The sequence below is a fragment of the Squalius cephalus genome, assembly GCF_949319135.1.
Source record: "Squalius cephalus genome assembly, chromosome: 13".
NCBI lineage: Eukaryota > Metazoa > Chordata > Actinopteri > Cypriniformes > Leuciscidae > Squalius > Squalius cephalus.
In genome coordinates this window covers 21,630,241-21,650,335 of record NC_137134.1, presented here as the reverse complement: position 1 = coordinate 21,650,335, position 20,095 = coordinate 21,630,241, and the positions used below count along the sequence as shown (strand labels likewise).

The 20,095-nt window shown below is 35.2% G+C and overlaps 2 protein-coding genes across 2 annotated transcripts; both read right to left on the bottom strand.

The window, feature by feature from the left end:
- Positions 1-576: 576 nt before the first annotated feature.
- ankmy1 (ankyrin repeat and MYND domain containing 1) lies at positions 577-14,092 on the bottom strand. Its single transcript, XM_079891577.1, has 16 exons — positions 13,580-14,092; positions 12,798-12,944; positions 12,266-12,717; positions 11,387-11,603; positions 10,823-10,999; positions 10,081-10,715; positions 9,318-9,489; positions 8,203-8,343; positions 7,971-8,117; positions 7,685-7,792; positions 7,345-7,476; positions 5,770-5,883; positions 5,509-5,674; positions 5,260-5,371; positions 5,015-5,169; positions 577-1,798 (listed from the first exon to the last, which is right to left on the bottom strand). The coding sequence occupies exons 1-16, from the start codon at positions 13,712-13,714 to the stop codon at positions 1,659-1,661; spliced, it is 3,150 nt and encodes a 1,049-aa protein (XP_079747703.1). The 5' UTR covers positions 13,715-14,092; the 3' UTR covers positions 577-1,658.
- Positions 14,093-14,888: 796 nt separating this feature from the next.
- hsh2d (hematopoietic SH2 domain containing) lies at positions 14,889-19,665 on the bottom strand. The gene is made up of 6 exons (XM_079890423.1): positions 19,359-19,665; positions 18,567-18,704; positions 18,330-18,419; positions 18,023-18,188; positions 17,499-17,729; positions 14,889-15,666 (listed from the first exon to the last, which is right to left on the bottom strand). Exons 2-6 carry the CDS (start codon positions 18,689-18,691, stop codon positions 15,184-15,186), a joined length of 1,095 nt encoding a protein of 364 aa, XP_079746549.1. The 5' UTR covers positions 18,692-18,704; positions 19,359-19,665; the 3' UTR covers positions 14,889-15,183.
- Between the last annotated feature and the right edge of the window lie 430 nt (positions 19,666-20,095).

Here is a 20,095-nt window from a genome sequence, read left to right as displayed (position 1 = left end):
AACTTTTCCTCATCTGTATTTTTGTCCTGTTTTCCATTAAAGCATCTAACCATTCTTAAAACATGCCGAATTTCTAATTTGTTAGATTTGTGAAATAAAATTCACCCACACATTATAATTAAACATATATTCTCAGAAAATGAAATTGATGCAATTTGAACTTAATTTATTAATTTTGCTTTTATTAACTTTCATTTTCATAATTTAGCCCATTCTGCCTCTGAAAAAAAATCACGCAATACATCATGTTAGTGTATTTTATATATAAATATTTTGACTGAACTGGATGATTTTTAATAATTACTTACTTTACATTAATGACATTTTTAGTGAGAACTTGTACTTAATTTACATTACATTAATGCCACAGTGCAAAAAAACCTAAAAAAAATAGGCTTTATTTTGAATGCAATTTATTTGATTTATTTTTTGGTGTGAAATATGACCCAGATCTGAGATGCTCTTGTCTGAAATTGTAAATGTAAAACAACTTCCGAAAGACAAGAATGTGCAAAATATTTGTTTCACTCACCTCGATGCAAACCCTTAACTTGCATTTAGAAACTTATGGCTGTATTATTGCTCAGTGCAGCACAAATTTATATTCGTAATGAGTACTTTCAGCACCGATGTCAAGTTAAATAGAAGCATGTGTCAGCCTTGAATTAATTGATTTGCCTTGAATGGAATTGCATTATTGCCAAAGCCAATGGGAAGCAGTCATTTACAGAATGTAGTTTAAAATACCAACTGTCACTTTTAATAAAAGCTCATAATAAATTTGACGACTTCGATTCCAGAGCAATATGATTCATTTAGACTTGTGGCAGTGATGTTTTAAAACAACTCCAAGGATTTGATTCAGAAGCGACAAACATGTAAAAAAAAAAAAAAAAAACATTCCTACAAAATGTCTTGGACAATATCAGCATCTAGTCCCTAAATTTTGCATTTGAAGGTGTCAAACGATCTTTGTGTTTCTGATATTCGTTTCTAATGACTTCCTTTTTTGATGCACAACTAGAGCTGAATCCACAAGGACCTGGTTCAAGTCAGATGCGAAATGTAAAAAGTTGTGGAATGTAAACGCAGTTGAGAATGTACATGATGTAGTGTACCATCTCTGTCACAAGAAGGTTCGTTTTTGTACTCGGTTGTCCGGTATAAATGAAAAGCACATTGTATACTCTTAGTCTATCGCATGACTCAATGAATGGACATTGAGAAGGGCTCAAACACAAGCGTAATGTGTTTCATGTGACAGATTGAGCAAACGCTCATTCGAGAGAGACAGAGATGTGTGTAATGGAACATTTGAAATATTTCAGGACTAGCGTTTTATTTGAGGTTTGAATTTGTAAATTTGGTCTGTTTTACGTAATAAACATGCACAGTTGTTCAAACAAAATGGATGTTGTCTGTCATTTCAAGAATTTCCTTGAATTATGATTTTTTTATGTCATATTCTTGCTCAAGTTTTAAATCCTCCCCAAATAGCAACATAGTGTCTGCCCAGATGTGGATTCCACGTGTGCCAGATGTGGGCCGGATCTGTGCCGACACTATGTTCCTGTCTGGCAGTCTCTCTCTTTTCAAAAAATGTAAATGTGAAGCCGAAAACTTTTACATAACTGTTTAATTGGCCTTTGAAATGCATTCTAAATAAAACTGTAATTTTCGTTCAGGTCATATTCTTGTATTTCTGGGGTCACTCTTAGGTGGAAGGTCTTGCCTTTAGCTTCTTTGGTCGACAGATGTGAGCGTGGAGCTTGAACTCTGCTGCTTTTTCCACTGACCACTGTGAAAACACAACAAAAGTGTTATGCATTAGTTTATCATAGTAAAAAAAACTGTATATTGGTGAATTAATCCGCCTATGTTTAGCCATTATTTGTGATTATACTTCCCATTGTATCAGACGCACAATAAATCGACAATTGATAATGTAATATTTGTCAAGAGTTTATAAAAGAAACTTTGAGCAAAAGGCAGGGCCAGGATTTTTTTTATTTATTTTTTTAAGAAATTAATACTTTTATTCAACAAGGACGTATTAAACTGATCAAAAGTGACAAATAAAAGTCAAATAAATGTTGTTCTTTTGAACTTTTGTATCATGGTTTCCACAAAATATTAAGCAGCACAACTGTTTTAAACATGGATAATAATAATAAATGTTTGTTAAGCAGCAAATCAGCATGTTAGAATGATTTCTGAACGATCATGTGACACTGAAGACATTACAGGAATAAATTACATTTTAAAATATATTGAAATTCAAACTTTTTATTCAATATTAAGGTTTTTAAAACCCAAACTTTTGAAACTTTTTATTTTAGCAATTTTGTGTATGTGTAATTTGCACCTATCAGTGCTATTTTAGTATTATTGAGATACTATTATATATTTTGTATTGTTTTAATATGTGTGTTTGTCATTTTTAAATGCCTATTAAGTTATTCATTATTAATTGTATAATTATTCATTTTTGTTTCAGTTTTCAGTGTTAGTTATTTTAGTACATAAAGTGAAACTGAAAAGCGAAACAAATGATAATGAAAAATGTTTCCCTGGTAACTAGCTAAAATAAAAATTACGTTTTTTAAAATATTTTATAAATATTATATTATATTTTATTGGATTTTTATTTATTTATAGTTTATTTTATAGTTTTTTATGGTTTTAGTTTTAGTTAGCTATAATAACCCTGGGGCCTCATTTATAAAATGTTACGTAGAAACCATCCTACATTTGATCTTATGATAATTTCTCCAATGTGCGTACACATGATTCAGAGAAACAAACGTATGAAAAAAAAGACGTGTGTACGCCTCTCTTCCAGATGTGAAATCTAGAAATCGTAAATGATCTTAAAATTGTGTGCTTAGAATAGTTTCAGACCTCCGCCTTGTACACGCCCCCTAATTAACATAATTAGCATATAAATGAGCACCAGTCAATGTCCAAATCCTTTACTTGAGAATCACGAGCGGCAAGAATTGCTTAGATTTCCAAATACCTCCAGTACTCCAAGGCTGTGTCCGAAATTGCCCCCTATACCCTTAAATATGGCACTATTTGAGGGAACAGCCATTTGTAGTGGAGTCCGAAACCATAGTGGATGTTATAGAGTGCACTCGTTCAATCCCATAATGCACCACAACAACGAGTGTACAACCGATGTACGCTCGACGGCTAGAGAATACCCATAATGAACTGTGAGAGTCACGCACTGAATTCGTTTTCATTCACTTCTTCAAGTGAACTATATTAGAGGACTAATGTAGGGAATCCTGAATAAAAGGATAGGGGGTGATTTCGGACACAGCCAAAGATCAAATTTGTGCTTAAGCACGTTTTATAAATGAGGTCCCTGGCTCCTATAAAAAAATACAGCATTGTTTGTTTCTGGACCTACATTTTATGTAGAAACACTAGACAGACAAATCCTCCAGAGAAAAGCACACTGTCAACACCCTAAATATACAGCAATCAGGTTGTGCCAGGTTCCTCAATGTCCTGGTGAACCCTCCGTGTGATTCCCCGACGATCAGATGCGCCCTCATTTGTTCTAGAAGTGTGGCCTTTATCTCACGAACACTTTTTATATAACACTGTTGTTACTGGAGACTACATCTTGACTCAGTATATTCTCTCAGGAACAGAGCGCTGCTGGAGAGGGTCATTTCTCATTTCATACTTTAAATCCCATAAGATCTTCGGTCTGTTTTAAAAACAAATCCTCTGCTCACACACTACACGTCTGGTTTTCAGAGTCCACTTCATATAGAGTATGCAAGCCTTCTGTGCGGTTTAAAGATAATAAAATGCAGCAGCAGAGAAGTAATTTGTTTTTAAATTAATTCATGCAAATTTCATAGCTGATAAGGAAGTTTTATGGCTGGTAAACTTCGGTTTTTGTTTTGTCCAATTCACTTGGCACTGGAAAAAAATAACTCACTACAGAAAAAAACAAATCTTAGTATTTTCTTCAATTGTACTTGACTTTTTTCTCCGGTAAAAAAAAACTCCAACATATTTTCATTCTTAAATTCCTAAAATTCGGTTAGATTTATGCTTAAAATGGGGACATAAAAAATTGAATTTTTATAAAATATATATTTTATATATAAAATCTTGTTCATCAATTTTAACTGATCTTGTTATAAGGATTCGTTTTTATGAATTTAATTTTATCTTCCATAATTTAGCACGTTCTGCCACCAAAAAAAAAAAGGTGATTTTTTATTTATTTTATTTTATACTGATTTTATTTCATTGTGTCCAAACAGGATGATTTTCATGTATTACATTAATAAGAATGAGAATTTGTCCCATTACAGTAATGAAAATTTTGTGAGAAATTGCACTTAATTCTCATGGAAATAGAATTTATCCTAAAAAAAAATGCTTATTTTTAATGTAAAATTGTATTCCTGTATGCTTAAAATTATATATATATATATTAGGGCCGTCAAAAGATTAATCGCGATTAATCGCATCCAAAATAAAAGTTTGTGTTTACATAATATATGTGTGTGTATGGAGTATAATTATTTTCTATATATAAATACACACACATGCATGTATATATTTAAGAAAAATGTGTTATTTATTTATATATAAAATATTTATATATAATATAAATTATATATAATATAAATATATATATACACAGTATATACATGCAAATATTTCTTAAATATATACATGCATGTGTGTGTATTTATATATAGAAAATAATTATACACCGTACACACACATATATTATGTAAAAACAAACTTTAATTTTGGATGCGATTAATCGCGATTAATCGTTTGGCAGCCCTAATATATATATATATATATATATATATATATATATATCTTGCCTGAAGGATGTTTAGATTTAGATTTTCTTTTACTGGAAAAGACCAAAAGTGCGAGTTTTAAGGCAAAATCTACAACTTTGTGGCAATGTCAAGTAAAGGGTCTTGGTAGGTGTTTTACGAATTGATCGAGACCTGGTACCAACCTGGCAAACGGACACACTCGTCTCTGTGGCGTTCATCCCACGCTTTCGTTTTGCATGTCTTGCTACAGTAGAAGACCTCATGACAGCGGCTACAGGCCATAAGCTGCACACCCACCGAACGACCGCACTGGTAGCAATATTTGAAGAGAGGCTTTCTGAAATAAAACCCACAAATAGACACGGATTTGAGGTGTCACTCGTGTCCACAGCAGAAAAAAACACTTTGGTTTGCAATAATGAAGTACCTCCGCGCTCTCTGACCGATGCATGAAGTCCTGCTGTTCTCTTCAGGAGAGCTCAGGAGACTCGGTGTCGCTCCTGCTCCGGTATACAGAAACTTCTCTGAGGGACTGACACCTTAAACAACAGAAAAAAACACAAATTATCAACCTGTGATTTTCAATCACACTTTGATCGGATGCACAAACCCTGAAACCAGAAAGGCGAAATCCATAAAGCGTTGTGTATTTCTAGTAACTATCAGCCAGTCTCACTGAGTACGCCTTGGCTCCTTTCCTTCTCCATGCGGCGCGTTTCCATTCCGATCGCCTCCTGTCTCAGCAGATCTCCCATGAGGCCTAGCAACCGCTGTCGGGCATTATAGGCTTGTCTCTCGTGCTTGTTGAGGGCATGATATGGGGTGTGGGACATGCGCTGGTTCTGGTGGGAAAGCAGAACCGGTCCGGTGAGCGGATTGATAAATGAGATTTCAGATGATCTGGAACACGGGATTAACTGGCGATGAAAAGCTGCACCTGTTGGAATGCGATGTGCGCATAATCCACGACTGTTCCCACAGCGCACCTGCGTCCCTCGCCCACCACGACAGGCATGAGGATGTCAGCGCCGGCTTTGATCAACTTTTCCAGCTTAATGAAGCGAAACAGAAACAAAGAGAGCAGAGTGATTAAGAATAACTATTTATTTTTCCCTATTTACTTGATTGACAAGTCTCTGAAGTACTAAATTGTTTCTGAACGTGAGTTGAATGATAATTCAACCTGATCTTGTGAGGAAAAACATGACTGGGCATATGTTTGCTGCCAAATTTTTTATTAAGAGGCAATATTTGCCCCCTAGAGTTTTATCTTTAAAGGGGATAAAATTAAATTAAATTTAAAAAAGCCATATAAAAATTCTTGCCGCTCGTGATTCTCAAGTAAAGGATTTGGACGTTGACTGGTGCTCTTTTATATGCTAATGATATTAATTAGGGGGCGTTTACAAGGCGGATATCATTCACCTGCACACAATATCAAGATCATTTGTGATTTATAGATTTCACATCTGGAAGAGAGGCGTATGCATGCTTTTTTTTTGTGCATACACAATGTTTCATTGTTTCATTCATTCAATGTTTGTGCATAGGCATGTTTCTCTGAATCCCATGCACACACATTGGGGAAATGATCATGAGATCAAATGTAGGATGGTTTCTACTTAACATTTTATAAATGAGGCCCCAGGGTTATTATAGTTAACTAAAACTAAAACCAAAAAGTATATCAGATACCAAAAAGTATTTTTTAGGTAGTAGTTTACAGGGCACTTTTAGTCTTTCATCTTTAGTGACATTTCTGACATTATGATTTATATCTGACACTGTTTCCAGGTTAAACATCCACTGAGTGACACTTAAAGTGAGTTTTATTTGATCAAATACAGATGATGCTTTAATAAGCTTAAAAAGCCAGACATATCTCCAAATAATGTTCTATTAAATCTATTTATTTATTTTTTATTACATTTATTTTTTACATTCATTAATTATTATATTTTATTGTATTATTATAATATTGTATTGTATAATAAATATATATATATATTTTTTTATATTTATATAATTATTCTAAACAACACTAAACAACAAGAAGTTCACACTATATATATATATATATATATCATTTATATTTTTATTTAGAATATATAGAATAATTGAATAAGTTCATTAATATATTTAGAATAATGAATTGCTTCAAAATAATTTAGAACATTTTATTTAAATTATTATATAGATAGAATAAACATTTATTTTAATTTTAGAAAATGTACCTTTAAAATCCATTTACTCTATCTAAATATTAATTCAGATTGATTTTATATTATTACTTTTACTTGTATTATTATATTTATTAACTATATATATTATTCTAAATATATTATTATTTAATTTGATTCTAAATTTAAATTCAATTTTACATACAGTAAATGTACATGTTATTTTGTAATGCGCTGTGCAACTACAAAGCCGCAGAAACATATTTTTTACATATGCACAGTCACGTATTTTCCCATAAGACCAGGCAGGATAATCAGTTGAAGGCAATCACCAGCTTGACTTGGTTGCGTGGATGTGGCCCACGGTCGTAGTTGATGTTGGCAAGGGCACAGAGAGCGCTGCCCACATGACGGGTGAGAGGAAGATTAGGATCAGCCCCTCCGGCAAGCAGTTCGTCCACAGCCTGGGAAAACAACATTAATACACACAGCACGTCAAAGCAATGCCATATACTTCTCACCCTCATTTTTCAGCTATGATTTATTATTCCACAATCATTCTGTGTCTTGGAACAGACAGTATTTAATTATACCCTAAAAGATGATTCGTTGCAAATAGCTGCACTACAAATGATTTAGTCGGAAGAAGTGATGTCAGCAGTGATTACATACAAGGTCGTTGCCGCTTGCGATGGCTAGAGAAAGGGGTGAATGGCCACTCCACACATCATTGGGGCTTGCATTGCGAGAAAGAAGAAGCGCAACCACATCTCTAGCATTCTGAAAGAAAAAAAGCCTTTTAGTAATTGAATATTCCATTTTTACTTCTTATGTATATGACTTTTCAGTATCATTACTCCAGTGTCACATGATCCTTCAGAAATCATTCTAATATGCTTTTCTTTTCTTTTTTTTGTAAGAGTATCATGTTGTTTCAGTGTACATGTTGTGTTCTTACTGCATAATCGCTGTCTCTTTGGCAGGCCACATGTAGTGGTGTCCTCCCACCTTCCTGAGGAAACTGGACCGGGGCTTTGCTGAACTTAGCAAGGGGACTAGAGGCCAAGAAATGCTGCTTCTCAAAGGCCTGGTGCTCAAGCGTCTCCTGATGATTTATATTTCTATGATTAGAGACATTAAAAAAGGTTGTGGTGCAATAAATGTATACAAAACTTGAGGTTTGCTCAGACCATATCAAACTCGTAGACTTCATCGGCATCCTGAGCTTTGACGTCAGGGTCCGCTAAAGCGTGCAAGAGGAGCTCTGTGATTTCAGGACCCTCGGCTCCAGGCAACCCCGCTGCTATGTGAAGGGGGTACAGACCCTTTTGCTGTCACAGACCAAAAAAAGAGGAATCAAACTATATTGACCAGATAGATGTCTTGCTGTTGATAATGTAATGAAATATAAACATTTGTTAGTAAGCAGAAAATCACCTTTGAAAATATTGTAAACAAACTTGAATATTCAGGAAAGGAATCTACTTTGTAGATTAAACTAGATGAGTAAAAGTTGATCACAAACTTTGATGTTGGCTTGACAAAGCTTTGTCTGAAAGTTTAACATGTTTTAACAAGTGTATAGTATATTTTAGTATAGATATATTATAGCCAGTATATTTTAACACATTGTTAACATGTTTTAGCAAGTTGCTAACATGTTATAGCATGATTTATCACAGTGCATGCATGTTTCTAGTATGAATTAGTAAATTGCTAGCATGATTTAACATGTTCCTAACATGATTTGACACATTACTATCATGTTTAACAAGTTGCTAGCATGGTTTAGCATTTTGCTAGCATGTTTTAACATGTTGATAGCATGATTTAACATGTTGATAGCATGATTTAACATGTTGCTAGCATGTTTCTAGCATTAAAATGAACACATTGCTAGCATGATTTAGTATGCTGCTAACATGCTTCTAGCATGATTTAACACACATTGCTAGCATGTTTTAACATGTTGCTAACATGATTTAGCATGTTGTTAGCATCATTTAACATGTTACTAGCATGTTTCTAGCGTCATTAACACATTGCTAGCATGTTTCTAGCATGATTAACACATTGGCATGATTTAATATGCTGCTAACATGCTTCTAGCATGATTTAACACACATTCCTAGAATGTTTTAACATGTTGTTAGCATGATTTAACATTTTGTTAGCATGATTTAACATGTTTCTAGCACGATTTAACAAACTGCTAACATGATTTAGCACAAAAGAAAATAATTAAAGGTTAAGAAAAGAAAAGGAGAAAGAAAATGATGAAAAGAAATGAAGCCTCTTGAGGTACCTCTGGAAGTAGAGGTATGTCTGGATGAGCCCCACACTCCAGTAAACGACGGACGCCCTTGACATGGGCAGCTTTGATAGCCAGGAAGATGACGGGCATGGGGACAGTAGAGGCGTTTGGGTCTGCTCCTCTCTCCAACAGAAGATTAATTGTAATCCATCGATTCCGATGTCTATCAGACCAGACAATCACCAGTCACAAAACAACAATTTTTCATTAAAATCATTCTCATTACTGTAATGAAAAAAAACAACAACATATAAATATATAAAAGCATTATAATTATAGCATTCCTGTTGCTCAAAAAGTAGAACATGGCACTAGCAACACCAAGGTCATGGGTTTGATTCCCAGGGAATGCATGAAGTGATCAAATGCAAACTTTGAATGCAATGTGAGTCGCTTTGGATAAACGCATCTCAAAAATGTACCAATGTAAATAATATTATATAATTTATTATAACATTTTATATTATAATTATTGATTAAATTATTAGTAGTAATTAAATCACTTTTATTTCATTTAATAATAATAAACAAAAAAATAAGTACATTAATTAAATCATTTTGTATGTAATAATTGACTTATTAATATTACAAATATTTATTCACCACACTAATAAGAATTTTGGGGTAAAATATGCTTATGAAAATGCATTATCAAAAAAAAAATACATCAAATAAATAAATTAAAATTACATTTAACCCAGGCATATTTTTTGTGAGATTTATCTAAATAAAAATAATTTCTATAGAAATTTACTCTGTCTTAAGAAGTGCAATTTTCCGGACCGTCTCTTGTGTGTCTGTCGGAGTCACTGTTCCTATCTGGCACAGGATCTCTGCACTCTTCAGTAGGATCTCCTCTGTGACGTCAATGTGAAAACTAGCCAAAGAACATGCAGAATCAAAGGAAAGATCATCTGATCTGATGCTCCGCTCTAACTCCAGATTTGTCAGCTCTTCTTCAGAGTCAACGACACTCTTTGTTTTCCTCTCTCGCCAAAACACAGAACCCACTGCAATTGTACCATCGAATACTTGAATAGATCTTGAAATGATATCATGTGGTTCTACTGATGGTATGTCCTGTTCATGTTCAGGCTGAAGAACTATCTTCTTGTTTGGGTCTGTTTTTTCATTGATTTGATGAACTTGAGGTTCCTCAGAGTTGTTGAGGCCTTCTGGTTGGTCAGGTTGATCTTCGTTTATGTCCTCGTTGATTTGCCCTTGAGCTCTGAGTTTCTCCAAGTTATTGAGGTTCTCTGGTTCAAGACTTTGGTCAACCTGGTTGGTCTGTCTTGGTGTCTCAGATATCTCTTGGCCCCTTTCATCTTCGGGTGTTCCTGTCATTGGATCTGGAGAGGATATATGGGAGGCATCTTCCAAAGGCTTGATCTTTAGCGTAACAGACCGAAAAAAGGGAGGAACAAGAAATGAAGGGGAAAAATGATCTGACTAACTATAAGCATACCAAAATAAAGTGCAAATCTCAGTATTCTTACCTGTGGCTCTGGGCTGATATTCTGGGTCACTTTCTCAGCCAGCATCTCATGTAAAGACTGAGGTGGATAGTAGAGGACAGAACAGACAGCCAGAGCAGACATGCCTTCATCATTTAACTTATTAACATCGGCCCCGCTGTCCAACAGCATGTGGATGACATCGTCATGACAATGTACCTATGTAGACACACAACAAACCTAATTTACATATTGATCATCAGCAAACATGCCATCTGTACTGTGTGTTGTTATTCAAGATCTGAAACCTGTAGTTTTCCAATTATCCAATGCTTATTCACAACTGTGAAAAAGAAAAAGAAAACAATGCTGCCATCTTCTGGCAAATATTGCTTACCATTTATACAACAGAAAGGTTTTGCTATAAAATGGACATTATGCAACGAAAAGGAAGCATATACACAATAACAAATGTATTATACCAAATCTATATCAAAATGAATATTCGTAAATGAAAATTGTCATATTAATATAAATATATAAAAATAAACATATAGCAAGTTACTAGTGACTGGATCATTGGATCTTGTTAAAACAGAAGCTTACCGAGGCTGCTATGAGAGCCGTATGTCCCCGTGCGTCACTCACGTCGGGATGGACTTTTCCATCTCTGAAGATTCGATAAACATTCCTGCATTCACCATGTGAAGCTTCCTCGATCAGTTTCTCTGAGTTCAGCTCCAGGGGACCTTTGGGTCCAAACTGAGTCCTGTTCATATTCAACACTGCGGTGACATCCCAGTCTAATGTTTCTGTCTCAAATCTGCAGGGAAAAAGTAAATGATATGGGGTGTATATATACATACATATATATACTGTATATATATATATATATATATATATATATATAATATAAATATTGTTGGTACCATCTGCCATCTTCTGGCAAATAAATGCATAGATGGCATATATGTATGTGGCAGGTGGTGGTGGGGAAGGTGGAGGGATAGGAAAATTCCCATGAAAGTTGAGCCGGTTCGGGGCGGTTGGGCGGACATAGATAGGTTAAGTAGATAGAACATATCGATTGGCCAAAGTGGTTGGCTTTAAAAGAACCAATCAGCTGCTCGGAAGAGCATATATATGAAAAAAGGAGCATATATATGCTACTTTCTTCCACTACATTAAATATGAATGCATATATAATAAAATAAAATAAAATAAAATAAAATAAAATAAAATAAAAATTCGGGTAAATATATGACAGAAAGGCTCAAAGAAAAAGTGTTCTGCCACAAAATATAAGTTATACAATGTTATAATTAAATATATTAATATATTGTGTATGTATGTATATATATATATATATATATATATATATATATATATATATATATATATATTTTTTTTTATTTCTTCAGCTTATTATATTCAAAACAAAACAAAAGTTTTGCCAAGGTTAATGCTAAGCAACAGTCTTCTCACCTGTGTCTCTGAATGTGTGCATTCATGCGCTGCTGTAGCGTCAAGGCTGTCGATGTTGATTGCTGCTCTGTGCTGATGTCACTCCGACCAAAAAAGTGAAGGTCCAGTTCCCGGCGTAGACACCTGGGGACGGGCAGATGGTCTGAGTCTGTGGAGTAGCTCTCAGTGTCTGGAGGCAGGATGAAACGTTCCTCGTCCTCTGATAACTCCTGATCGGACTCAAGGGGACCGCCATCTGTACTCCACTCCACATCGAGAGGAAGTTGAGGTTGTTTCAGGTGTTTCTTAGGCAGTCTGGTCATGTGATCTGGGAAGTCCTCAAGACTAAAGCCGCCCTCCAGTGTGGTGCATATTCGCAGTAACGTCTCTCTGTGCCAAAGGCCCACATCCTGCCGCCCATCAAGGTATGTCATGACCCCAGGGCCAAAGCGTTCATCAGCATGATACAGACCCTGTAGATTGGATTGTGTTTTATTATCTATTATATAATAAAAGTAAACTTATTGTTAATGAACTATGGGAATTATGAAACCTCAAAAGTTGATCCGTCTGGGAAAACCTGCACTCCGTATCCCTCTTTTCGGTTCAGATAAAAGTTTCCTGTGTATTTGGATCCATCTGGCCAGGAATACATACCTTTCCCATGTCGATAATCCTTAAAAAATGAACCTTCATAGAACTGAATAAAACATGAAAATAATTTGGTGTCAAAGTGGCAAGTACAGTGGAGAGGAGGAGCAATACAAATTATTCAAAATAATTTTGAACAAAAAAAATAAAATAAAAGGGTGCATTTCTGGTACTTTCCACGAATAGGGTACAAAAAGGGCCTGTAAATAAATAAATAAATAAATTATTTATTTATTTTTCTTGGTTTTTAAGAAATATACATTAATATACACAATTGGTAGAAAACTGAAAATAAATGGATAAAAAAATAAAAAATATGGTACGAAAAAAGCCTGAAAATAACAGACAGACAGAGAGACAGACAGACAGATAGATAGATAGATAGATAGATAGATAGATAGATAGATAGATAGATAGATAGATAGATCAAATAAAGATAATTAAATAGACAAATAATTATCAAACGTAGTATTTGTAATTAGTAAATAATTAAAAGTATTTAAACTGAATATTCAGCAGACTGTCAAAATGTAGAATACTGACATTTGATGCCTTTTCATGATAGGTTAATGTTACGTTTTATAATGCCAGTGTTTATTAATGACTTAAATTTCACAAATTAAACTTTATCTTAGAAACAACAGACCTTTATATGGTATCTGTTACATATGAAGTGAAATATACCTCTCCATTTGTCCATGTGAAGACACCAGTGCCATGCTTCACGTTATTTATGAATCCTCCCTCATATTTACATCCATCCGACCATTCCTGGATTCCATGTCCATTTCTTTTCCAAGAACTATCCTTTCCCCACATTTCTGAACTAACGTGCTTTTCTTATTCAGTTCATATCATGGCTTTATAAACGCTTGTTTACACAGCGCGCGACTTTTGAGTGCTCCAGACACCTTTTTTATTGTTTAACTTCGGATGGTTACCATGACGACGCGAGGCTAGAACTGCATGTCGTAAATTTCTGCATCTGTCAAAGTCAAAAGCTACACATCACGCGGAAATAGAGTCCTCGTTAAATTAACTGCTATTAAGCCAGTTCCTCTGTGAGATAGCTGGTTCTCCAGATGGTCTATTCACAACATAATATACATGACAAAGGCCGACGACCCTCTTCAAATAAACACGTGTTCCTCGTTGGTTTGCTTTAGTGTTTCAATTTTCAAGTGACCTGCTAGTAGTAGTTAAACACCGCGCAACTAAGCAACCGCAACGACCCAGGGGGGCAGTCGAGAGCGCGCGCATCGCACGCACGCGCTTGCTTTTTCTCGCTCCCTCTCACTCACAAGCCCACACACAACCGGTCCATATCTGTTATAGTAATGTTTAAATAAATCACCAACTAATTAATATCTGTTTTCTTTACTCATTTAACGGCTGTCAGTCAGTGTCAGCACCAAAACATCGCGAGCACAAAGCTTCTTCAGGCGCGCGACGACACATGATACTTGCCGCATGGTGATACATTACAAGTGCACTTCCATCACGATGAACGTTTAATTAAGAGTCAATGTTCTAAGACATGTAAGATACTTTCCGCTTAAGAAAAATACTTAAGGTGGTTGGACTTAAATGTAGTTAGATGGTTTAGAGGGGTTTTGGGCACTTGTTACAAGCTAAACCATCTTAAGGTCAAGCTGGAAGGCCCGGTAAACCAACAAGCTTAAACAAGCAAAATAATGATCACAATCCTGCACAACATGGTATTTCAACATTGTAAAAAATGTTGCTGCCTTAAATTTTTAAGTACAATAAACTTGCATGTTTAAGTCATTTCAACTTAAATAACATTAAACTGACTATATAAAAAAAAAATTTGAAAGTTGCAAATTGCTTAACTTATTTTTATGAGTTAAAGCAATGTAAAAACATATGTTGTCATAATTTATTGATCATATACTTAGAGAATATTCTTGTTTTTTGGTTTTTTTTTTTGGATTGTCTGTATATTTATTGATTAACTGCAGTAAAAAGCAAATATTTACACTGTATTTATTTTTTTAAATCTCCCAATATGTAAAGTGCTAGATTTCAGGAAGTACAATCTGGAAGGCTATATTGAAATTCATGCCCATGGGCACAACACATTCTGTCATTGTTATTTTTATATTCAAATATTTTACAGTGTCAGACAAGTTTTTCCAGATGACAAACCTCTGTTTGGAACATGTTGTTTCAGACATTGAAATGCATAATGAAAAAGAGACATATGTTGTCACGCTATTCAATGGCAATACAACTCTAAATAAATACACCCATCTTTATGTTTTTATCTAGTACCCAGGTGCAAAAGGAGGTGGATTTAGGTACTCATATGGTAATTCTACAATGCCGTCAGGTGACTGACATTCAGATAACTCCTGATATTCATTTTCCCCCAGTTGTTTAGGGTTCATGGTACTGCTGTCCAAAACAGGAAGAGTCGGATCCTCCTGACACGCATCTTTGGGGATCTCCTCATACATGTGATCTTCAGAGTGCTTCTTTTTAAGCTTTTTTTTTATTTGCGCCAGACTCAAGACCATAGGTTTCAAATGTTGTTGGTTTTTCTGTTGGGTACGGCCTTCAACGGGTGAGCTGGCTGCGATTTGATGTCTGTCAGGGCTTTCCGACGTCAACCCTTGCGATCTGTCGGCCTCCGCAGTTGCTTGCGGGCGACTTGGCAAGCACATTCTGGGCGGTAACTGTGGTGGCGTGTCAAGAGTTTTGGAAGTAAATACTGTTCTAGGCTTTGGAACAGGCTTTGTTGGCTGATCCTGAAATAAAAAAAAGTATTATTAGCCATTAGCCTGTTAACTGAACATAGATGTGAAAATGCACTATCCAAACATAAACGGTTGTAATTCATGAATGATGGATGAATGACTCAGCAGATTTTTGCTGAATAATATAATAATTGCTGATAAATCAGTAATTGCTGATTATTGCACTTCAAAAAATGAAAATGTAAAAATTAAATATAGAATAAATTCTCTAAGTAATACAATTAAAGTTTACCTACTCTGAAGCAAATGTACTGTATCAAACAATTTTATTTCATACAAAATATGTATTTTACTAAATAATTTGGACTAAAATTCAAAGCCATGTCTAACCAATTGTTCCAAATTTGAAGTTAGTATCACAAAAATTGAGGTTCCTATAAGATTTTGTTTAGATGCTATACCAAAAATAGCCACCGGGTGACATACATTCCACTGAATTTCGATTTAAAGGCACACTATGCAAGATTTGTACCTTAATATAACAGCTTCAAAATCATTTCGATGGTAAACAAACTCGTGGGGGGGGGGGGGGGGGCGCTGGCAAACCCAGCAATGCAGGTTTGAGAGGTGGCGCCCCGCCAAATCTCGCGAGAATCACGACTTGCTTTACGGCATGACGCCACATACATCAACAACATATGAAGCAGCCTCTATGGAAGACACTAGCACGTATTTCAGACGTGAATCATGGCAGAGTCGACGAAGAAAGCGAAGTCGGAAGAGTGCAGAGACGGCTCTGCGTGAGTGGTATTTACGACAGTAACTAAATACAAGTACTCCACCGCGACTCTAGGGGTCGCTGTTTGAGAAAAACGGAAACTGCATAGTGTGCCTTTAAATTTGTATGCGTTCTCCTGTCACAAATGAATACATTTCTGTCACTTCTATCACAAAACAGTCAACAAATATGGAACCTTGAGTCTCAGAACTTTCCTACGATTAAGATTAAGATTAGAAAAACATTTGATCTTAAAAAAGTGCAGTCAATTTTATAATATGAAATACGACAGGGCCCACTACGGAGAGGAGCCCGCTAAAAGGTTTTAAAGTACCTTTTCCGTGGTAACAATGTCCAATTTGAAAACATATTTTACAGGTTGGATTTTGAGGGTTTAAGTCTAATTTATGATGATTACTAAAATATGCGATAAGAAAAAAATGGCAAACAAATGCTAGCTGGACAACCTGTTACTTTAAAGGGTTAGTTCACCCAAAAATGAAAATGATCCTGTGCATGTGACTTTCTTCTTTCAGCCAAACACAATCTAAGGTTTTTTTGAAGCCCAAAAAAAGCACATCCATCCATCATAAAAGTAATAATACGGCTCCATTAATACGGAAGCAATGTGTTTTTGTAAGAATAGCTAATTTATAATAAAAACGGTCAGAGGTCACTGTTCCGCAGGAACTAAACTCATATACGGCCATTACCAGAAGCCAGTGATTATAGTTTATAAAGTTATAAATATGGATATCTTTCTTACAAAAACACATCGCTTCAGTTAAGAAGGCCTTTATTAACCCCCTGGAGTCGTATGGGTTACTTTTATGATGGATGGATGTGCTTTTTTGAGCTTCAAAATCTAAGATACCATTCACTTCCATTATAAAGCTTGGAAGAGCCAGAACATTTATTAATATAACTCTGATTGTGTTTGACTGAAAGAAGAAAGTCATATACACCTAGGATGGCTTGAGGGTGAGTAAATTATGGGATATTTTTCATTTTTGGGTGAACTAAGCCTTAAATTCACAAATATTATAAAAAAATATATATATTGTCATTTTAACCTCAAGGACATTATATAATGATGTTGTATTACCGTGCTCTGTAGATTCAAAGTGGTCAGTTCCATCTCCAAGCTTGGATACAGTCTCGCAGATGGACTTGAAGGTAGCGCAGGCCCATTGGTTTGGAGCGCCGAAGTCGCGTTGTGTTCTGAGATATCCGAATGAGGCGTACGTGCTTTTGTCGGAGAATTTATCCATTCAACCTGTCCGGCGTTTACCTCTTTCTTTCGAGGAAAAAACAACTCAGCGTAGTTATTGCCACCCTGCACACAAATGAATCATGTTGAAACAAAGATTACAGTTATTGTTGATGATGGAAATAAACATTGTCTCCTTGCTCTGTCATGTTGTTGATTGGGTAAACAGCATTTTTTTACTATTTAACACTGAAAAAGTGCAAAACTTACACACGCATATTTTAATATGTAACACTGATACCATTTTTTTCTATTAAAAGATGAAAAGTGGTCAATGCTCAACTAGATTGGTTGATCTTGATGGATGACCATAACTTGTTTGTGGTGTAACACACAACATTGCAAGTGTAACTCCATACCTGTTCACAAGCCACAGTCAGCAGTTCGTTGTAGGGCAAAATGGGGCTTCTGCGGTGGAAGGCCACCAAGTCATGGAGGGAACGATAGTGCATAGTTTCTCCCACTATAATAAACTGGTTATCTGGCAAGACGTCAATCATGAAGTGTCTGCAGCGATCTTCAGCTCTAGGAGAAAGATATTTATAGATGACCTTTAGTGAATACATGTTTGATTGGTGGACTTATTTGTGTACAGTAATGCGAGTCAAACTTCCTTATTGTAAGGATTCATAACTGACAACAATGGCCACATTGACACAGACTTACCGATAAGATAATGTATAACCCACTCTGCTCTCGCTAACACGAATGAGGAAGTAACCAGGAGGCTTGCACTTCAACTCATCCTCCGCAACCCTACAATACAGAACTGTTTTATCTGACTGGTTTTACCCGACCTGATTTTCTGCTTGTTCATGATAACACATAGTCTGAGCATTCAAGCACATATTACACAGTCAGTCTGCTTATTTTTGTAACATAATATAGTGTTCAGTCCATTACTTCCTGGATATTATGCCGTGGAACCATTCTGGAACAATTCCATCCTTCAAAATGCTGCTGCGCTGGAATTCTGTGAACCAGGCGAACGCTGCATCACTGCTGTCGCATGGTAAAGGCACAGCCATGACATCCAGTGTCCTAAAGGAACAAATCATTTGATGGAAAAATTGACAATTTAGGTCAATGACACTAACTTTTCTGATTTGTGACAAAAAAAATTTTTTTAAATACATTAAACTAAAACTCATTCAGACAATGACTTGAATGACCACTTCTATGATGAACATGTTTTCAGTATCTGAATTAAAAGCATTTACAATATTTTTTTAAAGATAGTTGAACTGTCCAGAGAGTTTTAGAATAGAGAAAAAAGTGTGAACAAAATTTAAATTATAATAATAATACTCCTGAAGGATTAACTGTTCAAGTAAATTCAATTTTAATTCAATAAATAAGAACACATCACGTACAGTAAGTTATAAATATTTAGAATAGGCAAGTCCACACAATATCGATTAGCAGATTGATATTTTTCGTCGTAATGACTCACAAACTCGTGATTACTGACAATTCAATTACCAAACTTGTTTAAAGTGGATTTTACACCGAAAAAGTATGTTCAATTTCTCTTAGCGCACTTATTTGCATATATTTCGATAGGTTATTACAGTAGTAACATATAGGCTATTTGACATGAAAGGTGTCAAATAGGCTATATGTTATTTAAAATGCCTGTCTGTCACTATTAAAAAGAATAATACGTCAAATGTAATTTTTTCATAACACACTCACCTGCCGAGGCACACGTACAGTGACGACAGTCGACGTGACCTCACCTGTTTAAAAACTTATGTGGGGTGTGGTTTAAAAACAAAGTAGGCTACACCCGACACAATTTCAGACAATTAACTATATAAAATATCTACAGCTCTGTACTTTAAGTCATCAATCGGTCTCTGGTTAAATAATATAATGAGTTTACAAACGAGTAGCCTACATTTGATTTGTGTGCACTGTGACGTATGACTTTATAAAATAAATATTAATTACGCGCCGTTTAACTTCCTGGACCGACATGCTATTTAATATTCATGAGGCTAGCCGCACTTACCATTCAGCAAATCAGGTAGGCCTGCTCCATAAACGTCACATAACGTCATTAATATTCATTAGACAAGACTTCCAGCGCTCGCTTAACCTTTGAGCGAATCAGGTAGGTCTGCTCGACAAACGTCACATAACGTAATTAATATGCATGAGCGAAGCTGTGGTGGGATTCGAACACTGTAAAACATTATTGTTGGTTTTACCTGGTTGCCTTAAAATGTTAAGTTCGTTGATATAAAAAAGGAGATTGGTTTAATCAACAGAAACTCAAAATGTTATCTGAACCACATAAATTATCTAAGTTGTTTTGACAAAAGAAAAAAATGTTGTGATAAAGGATGCAAATCATTTTTTACAGTGTAGATTCACGTTATGAACGGTCTGGACGATACAAATGTCATTGTTGTTCTTAGTTTTGTGCA